The sequence below is a fragment of the Scyliorhinus canicula genome, chromosome 10, assembly GCF_902713615.1.
Source record: "Scyliorhinus canicula chromosome 10, sScyCan1.1, whole genome shotgun sequence".
NCBI lineage: Eukaryota > Metazoa > Chordata > Chondrichthyes > Carcharhiniformes > Scyliorhinidae > Scyliorhinus > Scyliorhinus canicula.
Genome location: NC_052155.1, coordinates 94,060,545 through 94,085,752, shown reverse-complemented (window position 1 = coordinate 94,085,752; position 25,208 = coordinate 94,060,545). Strand labels below are relative to the sequence as shown.

The following is a 25,208-nucleotide window of genomic DNA, read 5'->3' as shown; positions in this document are numbered from 1 at the left end:
CTCCCGCCAATGGGGATCCTCGACAGAATAGTCTTAGGAGGGAAGAAGGGGAGGGCAGAGTCTCGGGTATATATAAGGTGCTCATGAGGGAGGAAGGGTCCCAGACAGAGGAACTGAAACTTAAATGGGAGGAGGAGCTAGGCGGGGAAATGGAGGACGGGCTGTGGGCAGAGGCCCTGAGTAGGGTAAACTCGACCGCGACATGTGCTAGGCTCGGGCTGATCCAATTTAAGGTCGTTCACCGGGCCCATATGACGGTGGCTCGGATGAGCAAATTTTTTGGGATAGAGGACAAATGCGCTAGGTGCGCGGGAGGACCAGCGAACCATGTTCACATGTTTTGGGCATGCCCTAAGCTGAGGGGGTACTGGGAGGGATTTGGGGGGTCATGTCCCAGGTGCTAAAAACAAGGGTGGTGATGAATCCAGGGGTGGCAATTTTTGGGGTTTCGGAAGACCCGGGCGTCCAGGGGGAGAAAGAGGCCGTGTGTTGGCCTTTGCTTCCCTGATAGCCCGGCGACGAATATTATTGGCGTGGAGGGACTCAAAGCCCCCGAAGACTGAGTGGTGGCTTGCGGACATGTCGAGTTTCCTGGGGATGGAAAAAATTAAGTTCGCCTTGAGGGGAATCTGTGCAGGGGTTCACCCGGAGGTGGCAACCATTTATTGACTTCTTTGCGGGAGAGTGAGCGCCAGCAGGGGGGAGGGGGGGTAGAGTAGAGTAGGAGGGAAAATATGGCGGGTAGTACCGGTGGGAGGGGAGCGGGCTTGTGCAATATGTTACGATGGAAGTATTGAAAGTACGTGGATGTTTGCACATTTTTGCCTTTTTTGCTTTCTTTCTGATGATGTCTGTAACTGTTTATAAAGCCAAAAACTACCTCAATAAAATTGTTTATTAAAAAAAAAATGAGACAAGTTGCTGGTTTGTCTATAATGGGTATATCTTTGAGAGAGCAGGTCTATGTTGTTCCTGGCTGGGGAAAGATCTCATTATAAAGGTAGGGATTAATTAATATCAATGATATTCAGTATAGTCTCGGAGCAGTTTTGTTGCCCAGGAGGTTCTAAGAAGAATTTTCTCCATGCATTTTCCCCTAATTGGCTGTGGAATTTTGATCTGTTTTTCCATCTCTCCCAGAAGACTGGCACCTAGGCGGTAAGGAGTCCCTTGACATGATTTTTCCTATTTGTTTTTATGTGATGCACTTCATCCAACTCCTCAAAAAATAAACACTTGAAAATGCCAGTAATCTGCAGACACATTGTGGCTTCTCCTTAGCACTCTGTCCTGAGTTTTATTTGCTTTTTATGTATCTTTACTTTTCAAATATTTATATATTTTCAGTTGTTCACTTGTTTCTCGCTTAACTTCTGAATAATTGTTTATCTTCTCACCTAGTTTGGAAAATGTTGGTTAATTATAATTTAACTTTGGATAATGTTAGTTAAATAGTTTAATATTGCTTAACCACTCACTTATGTCATTGGTGCAGGGCATCAATTGGACTGAAAACATTGACGATAAAATGTGGCATTTGAATGGTTAGGTGCAGCATTTTGATTGATTTTAGCTGGTGTACTTATTCCAAACTGCTCTATCAAATGGAAAGCCTTTCTGCTGGATATTTCAAGGCAAAGGTTGATTCACTCTGGAGTAAACATCCCCATTCAGTAACTATAAGGATATCAATTGATTTTCCTCCAATCCACAAAACAATATTGGCAAGCAACCTCAGCATCAGTAAAATTCTGCATGGGTGGCAATCCAAAATTCTCTTCTGGATTCACCTACCCTCTTGCCCCCACCTCCATTTGCACCTATCCCATTCTTTTAGAATATATGTCTGGATAAATTCATAATTGCCCTCCTTGGGAAAGCAATCCAGGCGTGCACTTAGTGAGGTGGTCTGTGACCTTAATGTTCATCTGCTTTTTTTCTTATATTGAAGCATGCTATTACTTGCCAATTTTTCATGCTTCTCTTTCCACTTCGCTCCCTGCAGCTCTCTTGGTTTCCCATTTCTTTGATTTATCTCATTTTGATTCCATCACCTTCCTTCACCTCCTGTTAATAGTATTGTGCCGTTTAATTACCTAATGTTCTCTACCAAAGTGCTTAACAGACCGTTCTATTTATTTTCCTGTGAGTCGTTTTGTTCTTCCCTATCTTGTTGCCCCATGTTCATGTATGTGGGGTATGTGTGGCTATAAATCATTTGTCGATTGTCACAACAACCCATCTGTTTTACCAATGTCTTTTTGGAAAGGAAATCTGCCGTGTTTACCTGGTCTGGCCTGCGTTTGACTCCAGGACCACAGCACTGTGGTTGACTTTCAAATGACCTGTGAAATGCTCCAGCAAGCTGCTCAGTTGTATCAAACTGCTACGCAGACTAAGGAAAGAAACCGGACCACTCGGTACCAGAACTGACTATGGCAAATTCAACGCTGTCAACCCTGGAAAGTCCTCTTCACTGACCTGGGGCTTGTGCTAAAATTTGGAGAGTTGTGTCTCAGACTATTCAAGCAACAGCCTGACACAGTCGCACTCACGGAATCATACCTTATAAATAATGTCCTAGACACTGCCATCACTCTCCACCTGCCCGCAGTTGATGAATCAGTACTCCATGTTGAACAACACTGGGAGGAAGCACTGAGGGTGGCAAGGACACAGAATGTATTCTGGGGGATTTCAATATCCCATTGCCAAGAGTGGATCAGTTGCACCACGACACTGTCTAAAGGACATACCTAGCTGCTAGACTGCATCTGGAGCAGTTGGTGAGGGAAGCAGCAAGAGAGGAAAACATGTTGAAAAACATTTTTATTCTCCATTTTCACATTTTCTTCAGAATTTACACCCCACCAACAAACAGTAAATGGTAACAAATACAATGTCAATCCCCCTACCAACAGCAACGATTCCATCCTCCCACTACCCCCAAATAACAGCCCACCTGACAATATAAGCATCAAATAAAACTAAACCTCACAAGGAGTAAAAAAGGAAGCAGGAATCGCCCCTGGTCACCGTTTACACATATAGTCCACCCACCCCCCTAATATTCAATGCCATCCAATCCCTGAAAGAGTACCGTGAATGGCACCCATGAACTGTAGGCACCCCCTCCCAGACTCCTCCCCTCCACCTCCTCTTGTAAACTCCTCCCCCCCAACCTCTGTTCCTTCCCCCAACTTTTCACCCCGGCTAGACTCATCGAAACCTGTTCTACCAAGCTCTGGTGGCCGCAGCCTCTCCCCCCACCTCACACCCGTTTACTGGCCTACTTAAACCGGCCAGTGTGGAAGCCCCCGCCCGGGTTTCCTTGCGCAGTCCCAGGAAAACCAAGAAATCCCCTTTAGCACACAACCCCAGCATACACACCCAAGTCCCAAGGAACCATCACTGCAAATGAAAGTCCCAACCCTTCCCTTGTCCAAATATACAGCGTCGACTCATTTAGTACATACACCAACACGCAGTGAAAAAATAAAGTTACATGAGGCTACATTGGTACATGACCTGCTCTCAGTCCCATTTCTCAATTCTGCCACAGTCCTTCTGCCTTCGCAAACTCCTCCGCCGCTTCCACCATCCCAAAATAAAAGTCCTTATATTTGTAGGTCACCCTCAACTTAGCTGGATATACTATGCCGCACTGCACCTTGCTGATATACAGTGCCTTCTTCACCTAGCTGAAGGCAGCCTGCCTCCTCACCAGCTCCACCATGAAGTGCTGGTATATGCGTATACCAGCTCCAACCCACTGCACCACCTGCTTCTGCTTTGCCCAGCACAGGACCTTCTCCTTCACGCTGTACCTACGGGAACACACAGTTACTACTCTTGGCAGCTCATTCTGTTAAATCGCTGGCTTTGAAAGCAGGCCAGCAGCACGGTTCGATTCCCGTAACAGCCTCCCCGAACAGGTGCCGGAATGTGGCGACTAGGGGCTTTTCACAGTAACTTTATTGAAGCCTACTCGGGACAGTAAGCGATTTTCATTTCATTTCATTTCATTCGCCTCTGGTATAGGCCTCCGCGACCAATGAGCCCGATCCAGTTCATATCGAGAGGGATCGTCACCCTCCCCCAATAGCTCCACCAACATCTTGGCAAAATACTCCGTCGGCCTCGGGCCTTCCACCCTTTCAGGCAGACCCACGATCCTCAGATTTTGCCGCCTGGATCTGTTTTCCAGGTCTTCCATTTTGGCTCGCAGACCCTTGTTGGTCTCTATCACCTTCCGCAACTCCTTCCCCATCGAGGTGAGTTGATCATTGTGCTGCGATAATACCTCTTCCACTTCCTTCAGTGTCTCACCTTGCTCCCGCACCTCCGCTGCTGCGCTTGATACCGCCGCCCTCACTGGGGCAATCGCCTTCTCCACCAGCACTTTCAATACCGCCCCATCTCCTCCTTCATCGCTTCCATGTAGTTTGTGAACTGTTTTTCAAGTTCCACAACCATCACTTTGGTTATTTCTTCTGCTGTGAGCGATGTGGCCTCCCCTGGTGCTCCAGCCTCCGCTTTTCTTGCTGTGCTTGCTTTTCCACTCACCGGCGGACTTTCATTAACCCCCTTTTTAATGGCCATTTTTTCCCCAAGTTTGGACATTTCATAGAAGTAATCATAAAATTTACAGTGCAGAAGGAGGCCATTCGGCCCATCGAGTCTGCACCGGCTCTTGGAAAGAGCACCCTACCCAAGGTCAACACCTCCACCCTATCCCCATAACCCAGTAACCCCACGCAACACTAAGGGAAATTTTGGACACTAAGGGAAATTTATCATGGCCAATCCATCTAACCTGCACATCTTTGGACTGTGGGAGGAAACCGGAGCACCCGGAGGAAACCTACGCACACACGGGGAAAATGTGAAGACTCCGCCTAGACAGTGACCCAAGCCGGAATCGAACCTAGGACCCTGGAGCTGTGAAGCAATTGTGCTGTCCACAATGCTACCGTGCTGTCCCCTTTTTAAACAAACAGGGGAGGGGACATTTCTCCTCCCTGTGCCTTATTACAGCTTTTTCAGCCTCCGTTGCTTCTGGGACCGAGCGTTAAAATCCCAAAATATCTATTCCTGAGCGGGAGCCCTCCAGTGGGCAAATGCCTCCCGCCCGCCGTCACCGGAAGTCACCTCGCAAGAGAAGAAAACATACTTTATCTCCTCCTCACCAATCTGGCTGCCACGGATGAATCTGTCCATGACAGTGTCATTAGTAGTGACCACTGCACAGCCCTTGCGGAGACCCTCCATCATGTGTGACACTATGACGGTGCTGCATGGGATAGATTTTGAACAGATCTAGCATCTAGTAGCTTGAACTGGGCAGCAGCAGAATTGTGTGCCATCTGCAACCTCATGGCTAGCACACCCACACTCTACCATTACCATCAAGCCAATGGATCAACCCTGGTTCAATGAAGAGTGCAAGAGGGCATCCCAGGAGCAGCACTTGGCATACTTTAAAATGAGGTATCAACCTGGTGAAGCTACATTAGGGTTACTTTCTTGCCGTGCAGCATGAGCAGCTTTATATTTTATTTAAGACAACAATTGTTCCTTATAAACAAAATTAAGCCAGATCCTTGCTGTTCTTAAGACCACCAAAATGCATTATATATCTATTTTGACTGTCTTAAAATCCACTGCAGTTTTTCATCGGATTTCTCAGTAAGAAACCACAATTGTACTTTTAAAACATTTTTTAAAATTTTATTCCAAATTTATTCAGTTACAAAAGATAAACAATCCGGGGAACATACTCCTCATCTCAGTTCTACAGTTTTTCCCCCATTTCTCTACCCCCCCCCCCCCCCCCCAATGCCAAACTGCTCCTCAAACATGGCCACGAACAGCCCCCACCTTGCCTCGAAGCTCTCCGCTGAACCCCTCCATTCATATTTAATCTTTTCCAAACTGTGGAAGTCATATAGGTCTCCCAACCAGGCTGCCACCACCCGGCGTTGCCAAACGCCATTCCAATAAGATCTTTTGCCGGGCAACCAGACAGGCAAAGGCTATGACATCTGCCTTTCTCCCCTCCCATCACCTCCGGCTTCTCCGATACCATGAATATCGCCACCATCAAATGCGGCCTGATCTTTTTTTTTCACCCCCCACCCCACAATCTTTGTTAATGTCGCGAACACTCCCGCACAATATCGCTAACTTCTAACAACCCCAGAACATATGTGCGTGGTTTGCTGGTTCTCGCCCACACTTCTCGCCCTCATCTGCTACTCCCTGGAAGAATCCACTCATTCTCACCCGAGTCATATGCACCCAATGTACCACCTTGAATTGTGTCAGGCTCATCCTCGCATGCAAGGAGGCGTTTACTCTGCATAGCGCCTCACTCCACACTGCCCAATTTATCTCCCTTTCCACCTTATATTTCACTGCCTGCTCACCCCCCTGTTCTCCCAGCCATCCATATATGTCTCTGATCCTGCCCTCTCCTTCCACATCTGGCAGCAACCGCTCCAGTAGGGCATACTTTGGCAGTTTCCACACCTTCGTACAAAGTTCCTTACCTGTAAATATCAGAACTTGCTTCCTCTTGGGACCTCTGCTCTCTCCTTCAGTTCCTCTATACTAGCAAACCTCTCTTCTGGGTATAAATCCCTCGCCCTCACCAGAACCGCTTCTCTCCACTTCCTGTATATGCCGTCCGTGCCCCCCGGCTCAAATCCATGGTGTTCTCACAGTGGCGTTTATACTGACATCCACTCTATCCTAAAATACCGTCTCAGCTGGTTCCACACCTTTACCATGGACTGCACAACTGGGCTATCTATATCTCCTTGGTGTCAGTGGTAATGGTGCTGTTACCGTAGCCCTCAGGTTGGACCCCCTGCACTCTTTCTCCGTCCAAACTCATTCTGCGCCTTTTCCACGTTCGCTGCCCAGTAATAACGTAACAAGTTTGGCAACGCCTACCCCCCCACCACCACCCCTTCTGCCTCTGTAACAGGTCCCTCTTTACCCTTGGCACCTTCCCTGCCCACACAAATTCCAAAATAATCATATCCAACTTCTGGAATACAAGGCTTTGGTGTAAAAATCGGAAGTGTCTGGAATATATTCACCTTCACCACTTTGGGCCCTCCCTGCCAGAGTGTAGCCCACCTCTTAAAGTCCTCCCTAACCTCCTCCACCAGCTTTAAGTTCCATTCATGCAATGTTGCCCAATCTCCCGATACCTGGATCCCCAAATATCTGATCCTGTCTCTGGCTACCTTGAATGGCAGCCTGCCCCTAAGCTAGCTCTCCGACCTAGTTCGTTCACTGGGAATATTTTATTAATTCCTATATTCAGCTTGTATCCTGAAAAAGCCTCAAAACCTTGTTAAAAGGCCCATAATCCTCCCTATGCTCTCCAGTGGGTCCGACACATACAGTAACAGGTTGTTCGCCTATAGCGACGCCCGATGCTCCCAGCTCCCCCTCCTAATCCCCTGCCACTCTGCCGACACCCTAAGGACCATTTACAGAGGCTGTATTGCTAGCGTGGACAATAGCGGCGATAGCAGGCACCACTGCCTTGTTCCCCTGTGTAACCCGAAACTTTGTGAGCTCATATCGTTAGTCCGTACGTTCGCCACTGGTGCCACATATAACAGGCGCACCCACGGCAGAAACTTCGGCCCAAACTTTCCCATCACCTCGAACAGGCACCGCCACTCCATCCGATCAAATGCCTTCTCTGCATCCAGGGACACCACTACCTCCAATACCCGTCCTCCCGACGGGGTCATAATCACATTTAACAATAGCCCTTTAGAAAATCTGCTTGGTCTTCCGCAACCACCCTCAATACACAGCCATCCATCCTTTCCACCCCCCCCCCCCCCCCCCCACCAACTTGGTCAGCACTTTACATCCGTTACTTTAACAGCGATATGAGCCTGTATGACCCACATTCTAATAGGTCCTTCCCTCCCCCACTCCCCCTTCGTCATTAATGTAATCATCACCTGCGCCATCGTCTCCGGCAGCTCCCCCGTTCTCCAGCGCTTCACTAAAAGCCCCCAGCAGATGCGGCGCAATTCCCTTGCGAACTCCTTATAAAATTCCGGCAGGTAACCATCCGGCCCCTGGGACCTTTCTCGACTTCCCCTTTCTATTTTCCAGTACCTCCCTAAACCTTAAGGGCTTCTCTAGCTGTGGGAACTCCAGCTCATCCAAAAAACGCCCTATGTCGCCTCCTTCCCCGCTCGGTCCACCCTGTACAACCCCTTTTATAGTATTGCCTAAACACCTCATTTATCTTCCCCGGCTCCAGCGCCACCTCTCCTGTCTCTGTCTGTACCCTCAATTCCCCTGGACGTGGCTTGCCTCTGTAACTACTGTGCCAACATTCGACTTGCCTTCTCCCCATGCTCCTAATGTATCCCTCTTGCCCTGCGCTGCTGCCCCACCGCCCTCCCTGTCGTCAACCATGCAAATTGCCCCTGTAGCATTTTCCTTCTTGCCAGTCCATCCGTGGTGGGTGCCCTCAAATACTCCAGATCCACCTCGACTATCTCGCCCGATATGCCCTCCTTTTCCTATCCTCGTGCCTTAAATGAGATAATCTCCCCCGGACCACCCCCTTGAGTGCCTCCTAGAATGTAGCCGCCGGCACCTCCCCGTTCTGGTTCAACTCCACGTAATCTTTAATCACCGACCGCACCTTACCACAAAACTCTGTCTGCTAGCAACCCTGAATCAAACTTCCATCCCTGCCTCTGCTCCCGTCCCAATCTAAGCCGAACCTCCAGCCAGTGGGGCACATTGCCCAAAATTACTATCCCCATGTACTCTGCCTCCTCCACCCTTACCAACACCTCTTGGCTCACCATGAAAAAATAAATTCTGTAAACATGCGAGAAGGAGTACTCCCTCCCCCCTGGGTTCTTAAAATGCCATGGGTCCACCATGCCATCCTTTCCCTCCCAGATCCTTTGCCATCCCATTGACCTAGGGGCTTGAACTGTCCACCCTCTGCTCTAGCACACAATTAAAGTTTCGTCCCATAATCTACTCTGTTCACCAGCATTACCTGCCAGCGTGGCAGCTCCTGCCCAAAGACTCCTGCTGACCTCCTCTTCTCTCCCCCCCCCCCCCCCCCCCCCCCCCCCCCCCCCCCTCTCCTCTTTGTTCTGTGCAGAAAGCTCCTCATGGACCTCCCCCACTCAAGCCAGGACCCATTCAAAAGCACAGGTTGCCTCCTCCGAAAACAAACCCCGTCACAGGCAGTGAGGGGGGGGGGGGGGGGGGGGGAGAGACGACGGACGGATGGAGGGTGTCCCCTTACAAACTTTTCACCCCTGCTGCACATTGTCAACCCTACATAAAAACCTCCACCTGGGAGAAAAAGAAACACTTCCCATTTCTTCTGTATTCCAAGTGCCAGCTCCTCAGTCTCCCAATAGAGTTTACTTCTCCCCCAGTTTGTGCTCTTTAATAAAGCAATTGGCGGCTTCTAGGTCTCAAAGTAATATTCCTGGTTTTCATAAGACCCACAGTTTTGCCGGGTAGTGCATTCTGAACCTGATCTGCCTTCAATAAAGCACCGCCTTGTCCCTGTTAAATCTGACATCCTGTCTTGCCAGTTCAGCTCCAGTGTCCTGGTATATTCGGACCTTATTCCCCTCCCATTCACAGTTCTGTTGTGGAGTCCCGTTGCGGCTCCCCACCTCTAGGCTTCTGCCTCGGAGACCTGTGCGCTCTATCCACCTCTGGGCCTTGTCCAGCACCTCCTCCACCACCAGCCCAGGCAACATCCACGAGACTTGCCTCGTGGCACTCGTGCCTTTTACTCCTTGAAGCAGGCCAACAATGTGCAGCTTTGTTCTGGTCACCTCACTATAGAAAGGATGTGGAAGCATTGGAAAGGGTGCAAAGGACATTTACCAGGATGCTGCCTGGTTTGGAGGATAGGTCTTGTGAAGAAAGGTTGAAGGAGCTAGGGCTTTTCTCTTTGGAGCGGAGGAGGATGAGGGGTGACTTAATAGAGGTTTATAAGATGGCTAGAGTGGACGTTCAGAGACTATTTCCTCGGGTGGATGAAGCTGTTACAAGGGGGCATAACTATAAGGTTCAGGGTGGGAGATATAGGAGGGATGTCCGAGGTAGGTTCTTTACTCAGAGAGTGGTTAGGGTGTGGGGTTCGAGGGAGATGGCGGTGACATTGGAATGGTATTGCTGAAAAAAGAGCGTTATTAATATTCAAGTCAGCCATCAACTTGTGGCAAAGAAGACATACCCATGCGCTACATCTTACCCTTTACCTCCCCATGTATTCCATGAAATGACTGCATTTGCACAATGATTTCCCATTAAACCTGCCACTAAGCTAAGTTTAGTCAATAATTTGTGACATAATTATACTTCTAATTCCAATGTCAGCCAAGGCTCATTTGGTAGCACATAGTTCTGGGTTCAAGCCCTACCCCAGGGCTTGAGCGCAAAAGTCAAGGCTAACACACCAGGGCAGTATGGAGGGAAGATTGCTCTGGCACATTGCACTTTTGGGTGGAGCGTTAAACCTTGGCCTAATCTGCCTGTTTGGGTAGATGCACAAGAGCTTTGAAGTGTTTGATTGTTGCAAAAAACACTATATAAATGCAATTAAAAAAAATTTTTTTTTACTGATGTGATAGTTATTGGTGACTGTAAATCAACTTTAGCCCAGAAAGTGAAATATTTAGCTGTCCAGTCCCAGTCCTTCATGCTATAAATCGTTGGAGAGTTTTAAAAAAAAAATCATATTTTTCTGAATGTCTCCATCAATCCGATCCTTCTTTCCCTCTCTATATACCTGCTATAAATTCATTCATTTAAATTACCCCGCTCTTCATTCTTTCTTTGTTTATTTCTCAATCCTGCAATTTCATTGATTAAGAAGACACACTGATTCCTGTAGGAATGTCACTAGATGAGGTGCAACCAAGGTTACTGATGGAAGTAAGGGTGGAAATTTGTGGAGGCCTTGGCTACCATCTTATCCTATTTGCATATGCAAATGAAGTGGAGATGCTGGTGTTGGACTGGGGTGAGCACAGTAAGAAGTCTTACAACAAGTCTTTAACCAGGTTAAAGTCCAACATGTTCGTTTCAAACACTAGCTTTCGGAGCACTGCTCTGAGAAAGACTTCTTACTATGCAAATGAAGTCAGAGGGCTGCAGGATAGCGGATATTATAATCTGCTCAAAAAAAAGGGTGAGGTAACCTGGCAATTGAATTAGAACCATAGAATTCCTCCAATGCAGAAGGAAGTCACTTGGCCCACTGAGTCTGCAGCAACCCTCTGAAAGAGCACCTTGCCTAGGCCCACGCCCCTGTCCTATCCCTGTAATCTAACCTATACATCCCTGGGCATTGAGAGGCAATTTAGCGTGGCCAATTCACCTAACCACATTTTTGGATTGTGGGAGGAAACCAGAGCACCTGGAGGAAATCCACGCAGACAGTGGGAGAACGCGTAAACGTCACAGTCACCCGATGCCGGAATTGAACCCCGGTCCCTGGCACTGTGAGGCAGCAGTGCTAACTCCTGTGCAACTGTTCTGCCCATGCCAGGGGTGAAGAGATTTTTTGAGACAACACAGGACAAAAATAACTGGCACCTGTACAATGTGGGTCCATTAATGAAAGGAAGAACAGATATGTTCAAGGCAAATCATGTTTGAATAACTTCCTTGAGTCTTATGATGACGTAACGAGAGGCTTGATGAGGATCTTTTATATAAAAAGTGTTAATGGGATGTGTGTGTGACCGACCAGCAGCGTTTACTGCCCATCCCTAGTTGTCTATGAGAAGGTGTCGATGAGTCATCACCTCATACTGGTGCAGTCCATGTGACGAAGGCATTCCCATAGCACTGTTAGATAGGAAGTTCTCGGATTTTGATCCTCCACGTTATATTTCCAAGTCAGGATAGTACGTGGCTTGGAGAATTTTCAGGTGCCAGTGTTCCTATACACCTCCTGGCCTTGCCATTCTAAGTGTTAGATGTTCTGATGAAGCTTTGGTGTGTTTTGGCTTTGGTGAGTTGTCGCAGTGTATCTTGTGGATAGTATATATTGTAGCTGCAGTGTGGTGGCAGTAAGTTGAGTGAATGGTTCAAGTGGTGAATTTGGTGCCAATTAATGCTGCGTTATCTTGGGTGCTGTCGAACTTTTCCCAAGTGTTTTTGCTGATGCATTTTTATATGAGCATTTGGGGAGTGTTCTGTCAAATTCCTGACTGCATTAAAGATGGGGGAAATGCTTTGGGGAGGCATTCCCCACAGAATAATACCCAGCCTCTGACATGCTCTGATAGCCATATTGTATTTGATTTTCTGATCAGTGGTGCTAACTATGATTCCAGCCAGCGGAGGGTTTTCCCTCAATTCCCATCAACCCCAGTTTTACTAAGGCTTCTTGATGTCACATTCAGCCAAATGCTGCTTTGATTTCAAAAGGCATTCACACTCACCTCACTTCTGGAATTCAGTTTGTCCAAACATGGAAATGTGAAGTCTAGGAGCTGAGTGGCCCTGGCACAATCCAAACTGAACATAAATGATTAAGTGTTTGCAGTCACATGCTGATGTTTTGAGAATGTTTAATTGATGCAGTGGGCAGCACGGTAGCATTGTGGAAAGCACAATTGCTTTACAGCTCCAGGGTCCCATGTTCGATTCCGGCTTGGGTCACTGTCTGTGCGGAGTCTGCACATCCTCCCCGTGTGCGCGTGGGTTTCTTCCGGGTGCTCCGGTTTCCTCCCACAGTCCAAAGATGTGCAGGTTAGGTGGATTGGCCATGATAAATTGCCCTTAGTGTTGGGTGGTGTTACTGGGTTATGGGGGTAGGGTGGAGGTGTTGACCTTGGGTAGGGTGCTCTTTCCAAGAGCCGGTGCAGACTCGATGGGCCGAATGGCCTCCATCTGCACTGTAAATTCTATGAATTCTATGCCACTGGCTGGATTAGATTTCTTTCTTGTGGACAGGATGTACATGGACAATTTTCTGAGATTGATGTATACGTGGACTTTCAAAAGATGGTTGAATAAACTACTGCATAATAAACTTGCTAACAGCATTGAAACCTATGGGATTAAAGGAGAAGTGTCTGGTGGATTCAGAGTTTGCTAAAGGAAAGGAAACCGTGGTGGGAAACAGTTATTTTCCGTTTGGAGGGAAGTGTGCACTGGGATCCCCCAGGAGTCGGCATTAGACTACTGGTATTTTTGAAATATGTTAATTTGGGCTATACAGGACTTAATTTCAAAATTTGCAGACAGTAGAAAAATCAGAAATATGATGAACTGTGCGGAGAGCAGGCACATAGATTATATTTAACAAAGAAGTGTGAAGCGATTCATTTCGGTAGGAAGACTGAAGAGAGGTGTTGTAAGCAACTGGTACAGTTTTAAAGGGGATTCAGGAACCTGGAGCTAAAAGATTGTTAATGCACAAATCTTTTAAAGATAGGAAACAAGTTGAGAATGCAGTTTAAAAAAAAAATGGGATATTTGGCTTTATAAATAGAGGCACAAAAACTATGAAGTTGTAATAAATCTTCAATAAAACACTGGCTAGGTCCTATTTGGAGTAGTATGCCAATTCTGGGCACCACACTTTGGGTGTCAAAAGACCCTGTTTGAGAGGGTACAGAGCACAGAATATTTACAAGCGGATAGCAGGAACATGGAATTTTAGATGTGTGGAGTGACCAGCGAAGCTGGCGTTGTCCTTTAAAGCAGAGAAGGTTTAGAATTTAGAACAGTACAGCACAGAACAGGCCCTTCGGCCCTCGATGTTGTGCCGAGCAATGATCACCCTACTTAAACCCACGTAACCTGTATACCCGTAACCCAACAATCCCCCCATTAACCTTACACTACGGGCAATTTAGCATGGCCAATCCACCTAACCCGCACATCTTTGGACTGTGGGAGGAAGCCGGAGCACCCGGAGGAAACCCACGCACACACGGGGAGGACGCGCAGACTCCACACAGACAGTGACCCAGCCGGGAATCGAACCTGGGACCCTGGAGCTGTGAAGCATTGATGCTAACCACCATGCTACCGTGAGGCCCAAGAGGTTGCAAGAAGATTGTTTCAAAATCATGAAAGATATTGAAAGTGAATGAGGAGAGATCGTTTCCTGTGTCCACAGATTTGAAGTAATTGCCAGAAGAAGCAGAGGTTGAGTGATGGTCTGAAATGCTTTCCCGATGATGGTGGAAGCAGATTTCACAGTAACTTTCAAAAGATAATTAAATAAAGACTTGAAGCGGAGAAATTTGCAGTGGTGTGCGACTAATTGAAAAGCTAACATCGGTATGATTAACCAAATGGCCTCTTGTACCGCAACATTTTATAAATCACGTCATTCAACAATGCCTCTCTTACCCTCCTCATGCCATGATCAACTTGTGCAGCCAGCTATTTGCGGGGCAAAAAAGTTTGAACTGAAAAGTTCTGAATAAGTCCAACTGGGCCTGAGCTACCCCCCCAGAAAATTCTGAACCATTATTATTATTGCAATATGGCTTTTGTCCATAGTCTTGACTCCCTCTGTGGTCACACCAGCCTTAGCCCTGTGTTTTTTTTTAAAGAAAACCTTTGATGCTACAGTCTAAACTTTCCATCTTATGGCAGTTAAGGCTGCCACTGTCCTCCTACTTTTCATCCTGACCTCTAATCTTGCTCTACTTTTCCACCTTAATTCTTGCCACTCACTAATCCTGCTCTTCATTTCCCCTTTCTGCTCCTAACAGTTTTTCCAACCGGTAACAATGTGCCGATATCACAGGAAATCAGGTAGCATCTTGAAATATCCGGTGTATACGCACTTCCTGTCCAACCTCCTGTTGTAATCTTTGGCAAATTGTGGAAATTTAACATAGAAACCGCCTATGTGAACAAAGGTGTAAAATGGTTCTTATAAGTTGCCAATTTTGAAGGTCTATAGTTACAATTGGAAGATGTTTATCTGGTGTTAGAACAAGATGTCTGTTATAGGCTGTAGTACAACTCTGAAACAAAATACATTTTATGGATATAATTTTAGGACATTTTAGGACATTTTGCCCCATAAATAGCTGCCAGCGCAGGTTGATCATGCAAACCCCAACTGTGTTAGGTGATTAATCAATGAAGAAATGTGACTGAATCTATACTTCTAAACAACAACAAAAACATAGTTTCCCCTAATTTGTTGTAGAAATGTTGTCTGACAGGGCAGCACGGTGGCACAGTGGTTAGCACAGCTGCCTCACAGCATTGAGGTCCCAGGTTCGATCCCAGCCCTGGGTCACTGACTCTGTGGAGTTTGCACATTCTCCCCACGTTTGCATGGATTTCGTCCCCACAACCCAAAGATGTGCAGGGTAGGTCGATTGGCCATGCTAAATTGTTCCTAAATTGGAAAATATTGATTGGGTAATCTAAATTTATTTAAAAAAAAGAAATGTTGTCTAACAATGTAAATTATTCAGTTACAGCTTAAACAAAATTGTTAGTGGACAATGACAAACATCAGGAAGTTAGAAACAGTTTGTTGGATTTTGTGAATTTTAATTTTGACCTTCATGGGCAAAAAAAGCCATGTCCTAATTTCACACAATTCTATCTCGTTGCTGAGTATTTTCCGTACAATTAATCCGGCCAAATTTAAGCAAACATTTATACAGGGTGTTTTCTTTGACATAATTTATTGATGCCAATTTTAAAGAATTCTTAACTGTTCTCCTTTATTTGCAGGTTATCTTTCTACATGGATTAGGAGACACTGGGTAAGAGGGCACTTTTTTAAAGTTCTTGTGTGCAACTTATCACTTCAAAGATAATACTGTGAACCTTGATGATATTCTGCCATGTCCCATTCCTCGTTGGCTCAATACATTTACTGTGCTGTGGTCGGAAAAACAAAATGATCCCATTCCTGAAATGATGGATTGGCTCGTCCAAATCAGTGTGAAAGGGAATCACCACAGATAGTGAATACAGAACTGAATACTGTATAATAATTATATGAACGGTGCTTTAAATAGTCTTCTAAAAAGTGAAAGATTTGGAAGATAAATGATGGGTAATGGGCAAAGATCACCAAGTAGGGTAAAGCATTGAAAGTGCTCGTGGAAACAGCACATTTAAACTTTGGAATGCATTTGAAAGCGGAGTGAACATTTCCAAAAGAGGTGCGAATGAATTGAAATTAAGTTCTTGTTCTTTTGCGAGAAGATTTCTATTGATATTGCTCAAGTGATCCCTGACGGTTGATTCTTTAAAAACAACGTTTTGTGTGTATAAAAGTATGATATTTTATATACATTGAATATGTGCTAAATGAATGACTTATTGCATAAATATTGTCAATGATTGCCAGTAGATTCGAGGATGGCGTCCACTCCGGGTTGCAGGTTTCTCCATGGGTCTTCATGTGACTGGTTAGATCGATTCTCAACTCAGATCTTTGGGCACATGGGATGGGATCTGGAGTGCAGGATTTGCTTGCTTTGCTTTCCTTTTCTGCTTCATGAAAATGTTGCGACTCAATTGTGATGCAGCTTGATGGACAAATTATTGCAGCCTGCTCCCAGTCACTAAAGTCAATGCTTCCAAGCTTCAAGTTCAGCTTCAGTGCCTTTTAAAGCATTTTCTTTGTCCTTTCCAGAGCCCCGGCCATTTGAGAGTTGAAAAAACATAACCTGGCTGAAAGGATACTTTTCAGGCACAGTGTCCAGTCCAGTGAAGTTGATCTTGCTGAAGTTTTCAAGGTGGCATGAGCGTTTGTTCAATCAGTAGGGTGTGATGAAGGCATTGCTGATGGAATTTCGCCAGTGTTTTTGTATGTCACTGATATATATAGTCTGGCCCTCACAATAGTACAGGTGTGTTTTGACGATAACGTCTCCTGTATAGTAGAACTTTGATTGGCTTGTGGAGGTTGTTGTCAAACACCTGCTGCCGTAGTTTGTAGAAGTCTGAGCTGTTTCCCCTGTCTGGTGTCAGATCTCCTCGTCAGTGGTGGCATTTTGAGAGAGATGCTGCCAAGTTATACGAAGTGCTCAACATGGAGAGATTCTATCAACATCTGTGGGGTTTCCTCAACCAGAGAACGTCGGCAATTCAAGAGAATGCAGGATTTTTTCCACAGTGGGCAAGAGGGAAATACCTTGACCGTTACCACTTTTTATATATGAAGATATCTATATTTCTGAATTAAATAGATTAATACAATCTGACATTATTTACACTGGTGTTGAGAAATAGATATGGTTTTAAGTAATTTATATTTGTATTTGTGTGTAAGGGAATAAAGTATAGCTTTATGAAAGAGAAATGCTGGAAAATCTCAGCAGATCATGCAGCATCTGTAGGGAGAGAAAACAGTTAACATTTCAAGTCCGATGATTCTTTGTCAAAGCTGTCAGCTTTTAAAAACGAAAATATGCAAGTTTGTGGGTTTGTTAGATGCCTGCATTTGAAATTGGTTTTTATAACTCAAAGAAAATATGGTAGAAATAATTGGGCTGTTGCCGAGAAACAAAAAGACCAGAGAGGGGACAGAAAGCAGTTTGAGTTCAGTTGAAAGAATATAACCCAGAATTAAAGTCCTTTTCATGGAATCTCCTGGAACAGGCAGGGAGACCGCAGAGAGCAGGCCCCAAACTAATGAACACAGGTCTCAAAGCCAGGTAGCAGGACAGAAGGGAGTTCCAAGAAGACCTTCTCGTCAAAGGAAAGGGGCAGGAGTCTGGAAAGATCTGGTTCAGTGATGTTAAGAGTGAGGAGCAGAGACAGACTGCAAAAAGACATGGCTGCAGAAAGTAGAGGTAAAGTAACATGGACTTGTAAAAAGCCAGAGATCCAAGGAGACCCAAAGGTTGGCAACTCCTTACTCTGAGGCAGTGATGTTCTGTTGGCACATCTGGTAAACTGAGGGATTGCTTGGAAGGCAAAGTTTGAATGCACGTTGCAATCCAGAGGAGAGGAACACCGGAAAGAGAGGCTGAAACCCTGGTGATGTATCCTTAATGAAGATGACTGAGAGAAAGGGTTGTTTGGGAGAAGATTCCAATGTTCTTTTGAGTGCAGAGATTGGAAAACCTCGTGTGAAAGTCGGGGTTCTGGTGAGACCAGTTGGTGCGCAGTGTGTGACAAATGTCTGGGGGAATTGATGAGAAATCTGTAGAAGTTGTTTGAATGGCATCTGTCACTTGGTTTTGGAGAGTGGTGTCTCTGTCCACAGTTCATCTATTGATTTACATGGACTGTGTGCTTACTGTGGTAATGTTATCCTTCAGAATCTGTATATATCTGTAAAGGTGAAGGATCTGGGTGAAACGCAGTGTATTATATATAGTTCCTTTTGTGCTTAAGAAAATAATAAAATAAATATTTTATGTTCATCAGTCCTGTGACTGTTCAGTAGCTGCCTCCACATTTCTTAAGAAAAAATGAACTTAGGGTCTGTTGAGCCGGGTTCTACCCTGGGATCTGACTTGTCTGTACTAAAGTCAACTGGGATCGTCAGACTAGGTTATTTAGTTATTGAAGATCTGATCTACCTTTTGATAGCTATCCTCCAATACTCCACCGAATGTGGTGCACCATGTGATACCATTAAACATAGCAGAAACTTGGTTTGTTTTGGAAAACTTTTAACATTTTAAAGTATTGCACGATAGACAGCATCACTCAAAATTATCTACCTTTCATTTCATAAAGGCATGTATTTTCTATCAGTCGGACTTCACCAGCATACTCATTTGGGCCTTTGCACTTCTCAATTAGAAAATAAAGGTGGTTTTCTGCTTCTGAACAGCCCTGTGACCTATACTGGAATTGTTTGTGTGCGCGCAGCATGGCACAGGCAAATCCTGTTTTTACAGAATGGGTTGGGCCAAGTTTCTTTCGTAAAAAAGGATTTTCCTTAAAACCGGTATCATTGACCCTGGATGGATCAGCAGCTACCAGCCCCTCATTCTGGTACATGGACAGGGACAAACTGACCAATTATAATCTAGCTGGGGAAACACGAAGATAATCTCCATCTCCCCTAAACAAAAAAGAAAGTTCCTGTAATTGAAAGGGAGGAGGTTGGTCTGTGATCCAAGACTGAAACCACTGATTGTAGGAGCTGCATCCCTGGCCCGGGAATAGCCATCTCCATGAGAGCTGCTGCATCCTAAATTTTTCTCAGCATGGTGCACCTGGATCTGCTGTCAGTCAAGGGATTTTCCGTTGTGCATTCCTGGCATCCTCCGTTTTGAAAGACATTAAGCCAGAACCGCAGGATGTCTCAGCTTTCTGGGAGACGGCTATTCCTGGGGTCATGGAGACAGCAGCTACAGCGGACGCAGCTTCTATACCAGTGACATTGAGTCTTGGTCTTGTTCTGAGATCCAACCTCCTCCCTTTCAGTTACAGGTACATTGTTCAGGGGACAGATGGAAATTTGTTAATTTTCCAGCCTCCTGTTTCCCCAGCTAGATTAGTGGCCAACCTAGACGAGTATGTCACCACAGTCACAAACTTCATCAGGAAGTGTGTCGAAGATTGCGTCCGAAGAAGGTTTCCCAAATGTGTGTTCCGCAACTGGAAACAATGGTTTAACCGGGAGATCCACTCCCTACTGAAGTCCAGGTCTGAGGTGTTCAAGGCAGGTGACACTGGCCTAGACAAGAGCGACATAGTGGTTAGCACTGCTGCCTCACAGCACTAGGTACCTGGGTTTGATTCAGACCTCTGGAGACTGTCGTGTGGATTCTCCCCGTGTCTGTGTTGTTTTCCTCCCACAGTTCAAAGGTGTGCGGATTAGATGGGTTGGCTGTGCTAAATTGGTCCTATGTGGAGTTACAGGGATAGTGTGGGGTTTGGGCCTAGGTAGGGTGCTTTTTCAGATGGTTGCTGTAAACCCGATGGGCCGAACTGCCCCTTTCTGTACTGTAGGGATTTTATGATTCTATGAAATCCAGGTATGATCTCCACAAAGCCATCAGGGATGCCAAGAGACAATACCAGACTGAGCTAGAGTCACAAACTAATGACACGGACTCTCATTGGTTGTGACAATGCTTAAATAATGTGACGGGCTACAAAGCAAAGCCGAGTAGAATCTCTGGCAACAGAGCATCCCTCCTGATGAACATTCTATGCTCGTTTCGAGCAGGGTGCCAACAAACTTTTGTCAACTGCCCCAACAGCCTCTGGTACATCCATACCTATCATCACAGCCTCAGAAGTCAGATCGGCCTTCTTGAAAGTGAACCCACGGAAAGCAACGGGTCCTGCCTGAGTCCCTGGTTGTGTACTCTGATCCTGCACGGACCAACCGGTGTATGTGTTCGCAGACATCTTCAACCTCTCCCTACTCAGTTCCGAGCTTCCCACCTGATTGTAGAAGACCACTATCATACTGGTGCCAAAGAAGAACCAGGCAACAGACTCAACAACTACTGTCCGGTGGCCTTAACATCTATCATTATGAAGTGTTTTGAGAGGTTGGTCATAAGACACATCAACTCCATGCTTCCAGAATGCCTTGATCCACTGCAATTCGCATACCGCCACCATGGTCCACAGCAGACACTATCTCCCTGGCCCTTCACTCATCCCTAGAATATCTCGACAACAGGGACTCCTACGTCTGACACTTATTCATTGACTATAGCTCCGCCTTGAACACCATAATCCCAGCCAAGCTCATATCAAAACTCCAAAACCTAGGACGTGGCTCCTCCCTCTGCAACTAGATTCTCAACTTTCTGACCCATAGACTACAGTCAGTAAGGATAAACAAAAACATCACCTCCACGATCGTCCTCGATGCCGGGCCCTACGCGTCTGCATACTTAGACCCCTGCTGTACTCCTTAAATACACACACGACTGTGTGGCAAAATTCGGCTCCAAATCCATCTACAAGTTTGCTGATGACATGACCATAGTGGGCTGGATCTCAAACAACGATTAGTCAGAGTACAGGAGGGAGATAGATAACATCGTGGCATCGTGTAATGGCAACAATCTCTCCCTCAATGTCAGCAAAACTAAAAAGCTGGTCATCAACTTCAGGAAGTGAAGTGTTGTACAAGTCCCTGTCTGCATCACTGGTGCCCTGGTGATCATAGAATCATAGAATTTACAGTGCAGAAGCAGGCCATTCGGTCCATTAAGTCTGCACCGGCTCTTTGAAAGAGCACCCTACCAAAGCCTACACCTCCACCCCATCCCTATAACCCAGTAACCCCACCCAACACTAAGGGCAATTTAGCATGGCCAATCCACCTAACCTGCACATCTTTGGACTGTGGGAGGAAACCGGAGCACCCGGAGGAAACCCACGTAGACACTGGGAGAACGTGCAAACTCCGCACAGGCAGTGACCCAAGCCGGGAATTGAACCTGGGACCTGGAGCTAAAACAATTGTGCTAACCACTATGCTGCCAATCAGATGGTTGACAGCTTCAAATTCCTAGGTATACTCATCACAAAATCTGTCCTGGTCCACCCACATCGACGCTAGACCAAGAAAGCACAACATCACCTACACTGCCTCAGGAAACTAAGGAAATTCGGCATGTCCACATTGCCTGCAGATGCACCATAGAAAGCATCCTATCTGGCTCCATCACAGCCTGGTATAGCAACTGCTCGGCCCAAGACTATGAGAAATTAGAGTTGTGAACACAGACCAGTCCACCACGCGAACCCGCCTCCCATCCATTGACTCTGTCTACACCTCCCACTGCCATGGTGAAGTGGGCAGCATAATGGAGGACCCCTCCCACCCAGGTTACTCTCTCTTCCAACCTCTTCCATCGGGCAGAAGATACAAAAGTCTAAGAACACGCACCAACATATTTAAAAGCAGCTTCTTCCCCACTGTTACCAGATTCCTGATGGCCCACTTAATAGACTGAACTGACCTCTCTACGCATTCGCCCTACTGTTGTAGCACTATTCTGTATGTTTCTCTCAATGTCTATGTATTTGCATTGTGCACTTATCGTATGTCCTGTGTTTTTCACATATGGATCGATCTGCCTGGACTAGACACACAACAATACTTTTCACTGTACCTCGGTACACATGACAAATCTAAATGTAATCTAGTTGGTCAGTTTGTCCTGTCTTTGTCTTGAATCATGCTCACTTCCGAGATCTGTCCATACTTAGAAGAAAATCTCTTCCAGGTTTGAGGAGCAGCCACTGCCACTGTCAGTTTGCAACCCAATGACTTTCTTTCGTAAAACTGGCATTTTTGGTAAAATGGTACTATGTAAAACCGGGATTTGCATGTAGCAGATTGAGCAAATGTGTTGATTGTTCATATCATTTGCATTTACTTGCTGCTTAGTCAATATTTGCACGCATTGGCCCCTTGGGTCAGCTAAAGAATGTGGCTGACATACATTTTCATTGGGAAGATTTAAATTTTTGCATATGTGCTGCATTTGTTAGTTACTGTCTTTATATGCTTTATATTTTGTAGACATGGCTGGGCAGAGGGCTTGGCAACTATCAAAACACCACATGTGAAATACATATGCCCACATGCGTAAGTACTTTATTAGAAAATTTTATAATGTCCATTTTTGATTTTGTGCCCAAATCAAAATAAATGTACATGTTTTCTAAAATTCCTTTTATCCTTTCATGGGATGTGGCATTGCCAGCAAAGCCAGCATTTGTTGCCCATCCCAAATTCCCTTAAATGAGTCAACACAATGCTGCAGGTCTGGAGTCCAATGTGGACCAGATCAGGTAAGAATGGCAGATTTCCTTCCCTAAGATTCATGAACCAGCTGGGTTTCTATTTTTTTTATAAATTTAGAATATCCAATTCATTTTTTCCAATTAAGGGGCAATTTAACGTGGCCAATCCACCTAACCTGTACATCTTTGGGTTGTGGGAGTGAAACCCATGCAGACACGGGGAGAATGTGCAAACTCCCCACAGACAGTGACCCAGGGCCGGGATTCGAACCCGGGTCCTCAGTGCCGTAGGCAGCAATGCTAACCACTGTGCCACCGTTCCTCTATGTCCCCTATAATACATTCCTCTATGTCCCCTATAATACATTCCTCTATTTGTGACTGTAAGGGACCTACATTTGTCTTCACCAATCTTTTTCCCTTCACGTACCTAGAGAAACTTTTACAGTCTGTTTTTATATTCCCTGCAAGCTTACTCTTGAATTCTACTTTCCCCTTCTTAATCAATCCCTTGGTCCTTCTTCGCTGAATTCTAAACAGCTCCCAATCCTCAGACCTGTTGTTTTTTTTGGCCAATTTATGATACTTCCTTGGATTGAATACTGTCCCTAATTTCCCTTGTGAGCCATTTTACTTTTGTGCCAGACAGGAATAAACAATTGTTGCAGTTCCTCCATGTGCTCTTTGAATGTTTGCCATTGCCTATCCACTGTCATCTCTTTGAGTAACATTCCCAATCGATCATAGCCAACTCACGCCTCATTTCATTGTAGTTTTCCTTTAATATTCAGGACCCTAGTCTCACAATCAACAACTTCACTCTCTATCTTATTATGGTGCTCATTCCCAAGGGGTCCCGCACAACTAGATTGCTAATGATTCCGTTCTCATTACACAATACCCAGTCTAGGATGGCCTGTTCTCTAGTTGGCTCCTCAACATGTTGATCCAGAAAACCATCCTGCATACACTCCAAGAATTCCTCTACGGTATTGTGGCTAATGTGATTTTTCCTAATCTATATGCAGATTAGAATCACCCATAATTACATTTGTTCCTTTATCACGTGCTCCAATTTCCTGTTTAATGCCATTCCCAACAATGTCGGTGCAGTTTGGGTCTCTGTAACTGACATCCACTAATGCTTTTTTTGCCCCTTGCTGTTTCTCAGCTCATTCCGCATTGTCAGAGCTAATATCCTCCCTCACTATTGTGTTAATTTCCTCCTTGACCAGCAATGTATCCCCAATGCCTTTTCCTTGTTTGTCTGTCTTTTCTAAATACTGAATACCCCTGAACAGTCAGTTCCCATTCCTGGTCACCCTGTAGCCATGTCTCCGTAATCCTGACTATATCATACCCATTCAAGTCTATTTGCGCGATTAGTTCATCCACTTTATTGCAAATGCTCCGCGTGTTAAGGCACAAAGACTTTAAGCTTGTCTTTTTAACATTACTAGTTTACTAGTCTTGCTCCCAATGTTTTTTCACTGGCTCTGTTTGAATCTGGCTCTTGATGTATCTGGCTCTTGATGTATCTGCCTGTCACTTTTCTTATTCCCCTTTCTGTCTTTTGTTTTTGTTCTTATTTCCTCCTCTGACTCCTTCCATAGGTTCCCATCCCCCTGTCATATTAGTTTAAACCCTCCCCAACCACTCTACCAAATGCTCCCCTTAGGACATCAGTCCTGGTCATGCCCAGGTGTAACCCATCACGTTTGTGCTAGTCGGTCTCTCTCGCTCTCTTTTCTCCCTCCCCTTTCTCCCTCCCCCACAGCACCTCTTCAGCCACATATTTATCTGATGTATCCTGCAATTTCTACTCTGACTAGTACGTAGCACTGGTAATAATCCTGAGATCACTACCTTAGAGGTCTGACTTCTCTACTTTCTTCCTAACTCCCTATATTTTGCTTTTAGGACTTCATCCCTTTTTTTGGTTACTGGTACCAATGTGTAGCACCACCACTGGCTGTTCACCCCCCCCCCCCCCCCCCCCCCCCTCCAAAATGTCCTGTAACCACTCTGAGACATCCTTGACCTGAGCACCAGGAGGCAACTGCCTGCCTAGCTCTCTTGTTCTGCCTGGTGGGCACCCATTCCCTTCCTGCCTGTGGAGTCTGAGCTTGTGGTGTGACCACCTCTCTAGGCATACTATCCACCACACTCTCTGCCTCACGAATGCTCCTCAGTGACCCAGCTCCGAAACCTGAGCTTCCAGGAGACACTTCCTGCACACATGTTGGTCCTGCGCACTGGAAATGTTCCTGGCCTCCCACATGGAGCAAACAAAGGTTTTGAGGTCTCCTTCCATGATGTAACCCTTTAAATTAAACCTTTAGAAGATGCTCACTATCAGATTATATCCAATTCTCTAGCACCCTTCTTTCTTTGTCCTTGTAACTACCAATTATAGCCCTTACAAATTCTGAACCACAAAATGGATTTTCAAACCATAAATGTGATAGAGGTTGTAAAGACTT

At 45.7% G+C, this 25,208-nt stretch overlaps 1 protein-coding gene across 3 annotated transcripts in view; it reads left to right on the top strand.

The window, feature by feature from the left end:
• Positions 1-25,208, top strand: part of LOC119972522 (acyl-protein thioesterase 1-like) — a 91,816-nt gene that overhangs the window by 10,054 nt on the left and 56,554 nt on the right. For all 3 annotated transcript variants that reach the window (XR_005462067.1, XM_038809371.1, XM_038809370.1), the window contains exons 2-3: positions 15,763-15,794; positions 22,502-22,567. Coding sequence is in view for 2 of the 3 variants with exons in the window: in XM_038809370.1 (XP_038665298.1) it covers positions 15,763-15,794; positions 22,502-22,567 (98 nt within the window). In the remaining variant the exon portion in view is untranslated. The remainder of the gene's footprint in view (positions 1-15,762; positions 15,795-22,501; positions 22,568-25,208) is intronic.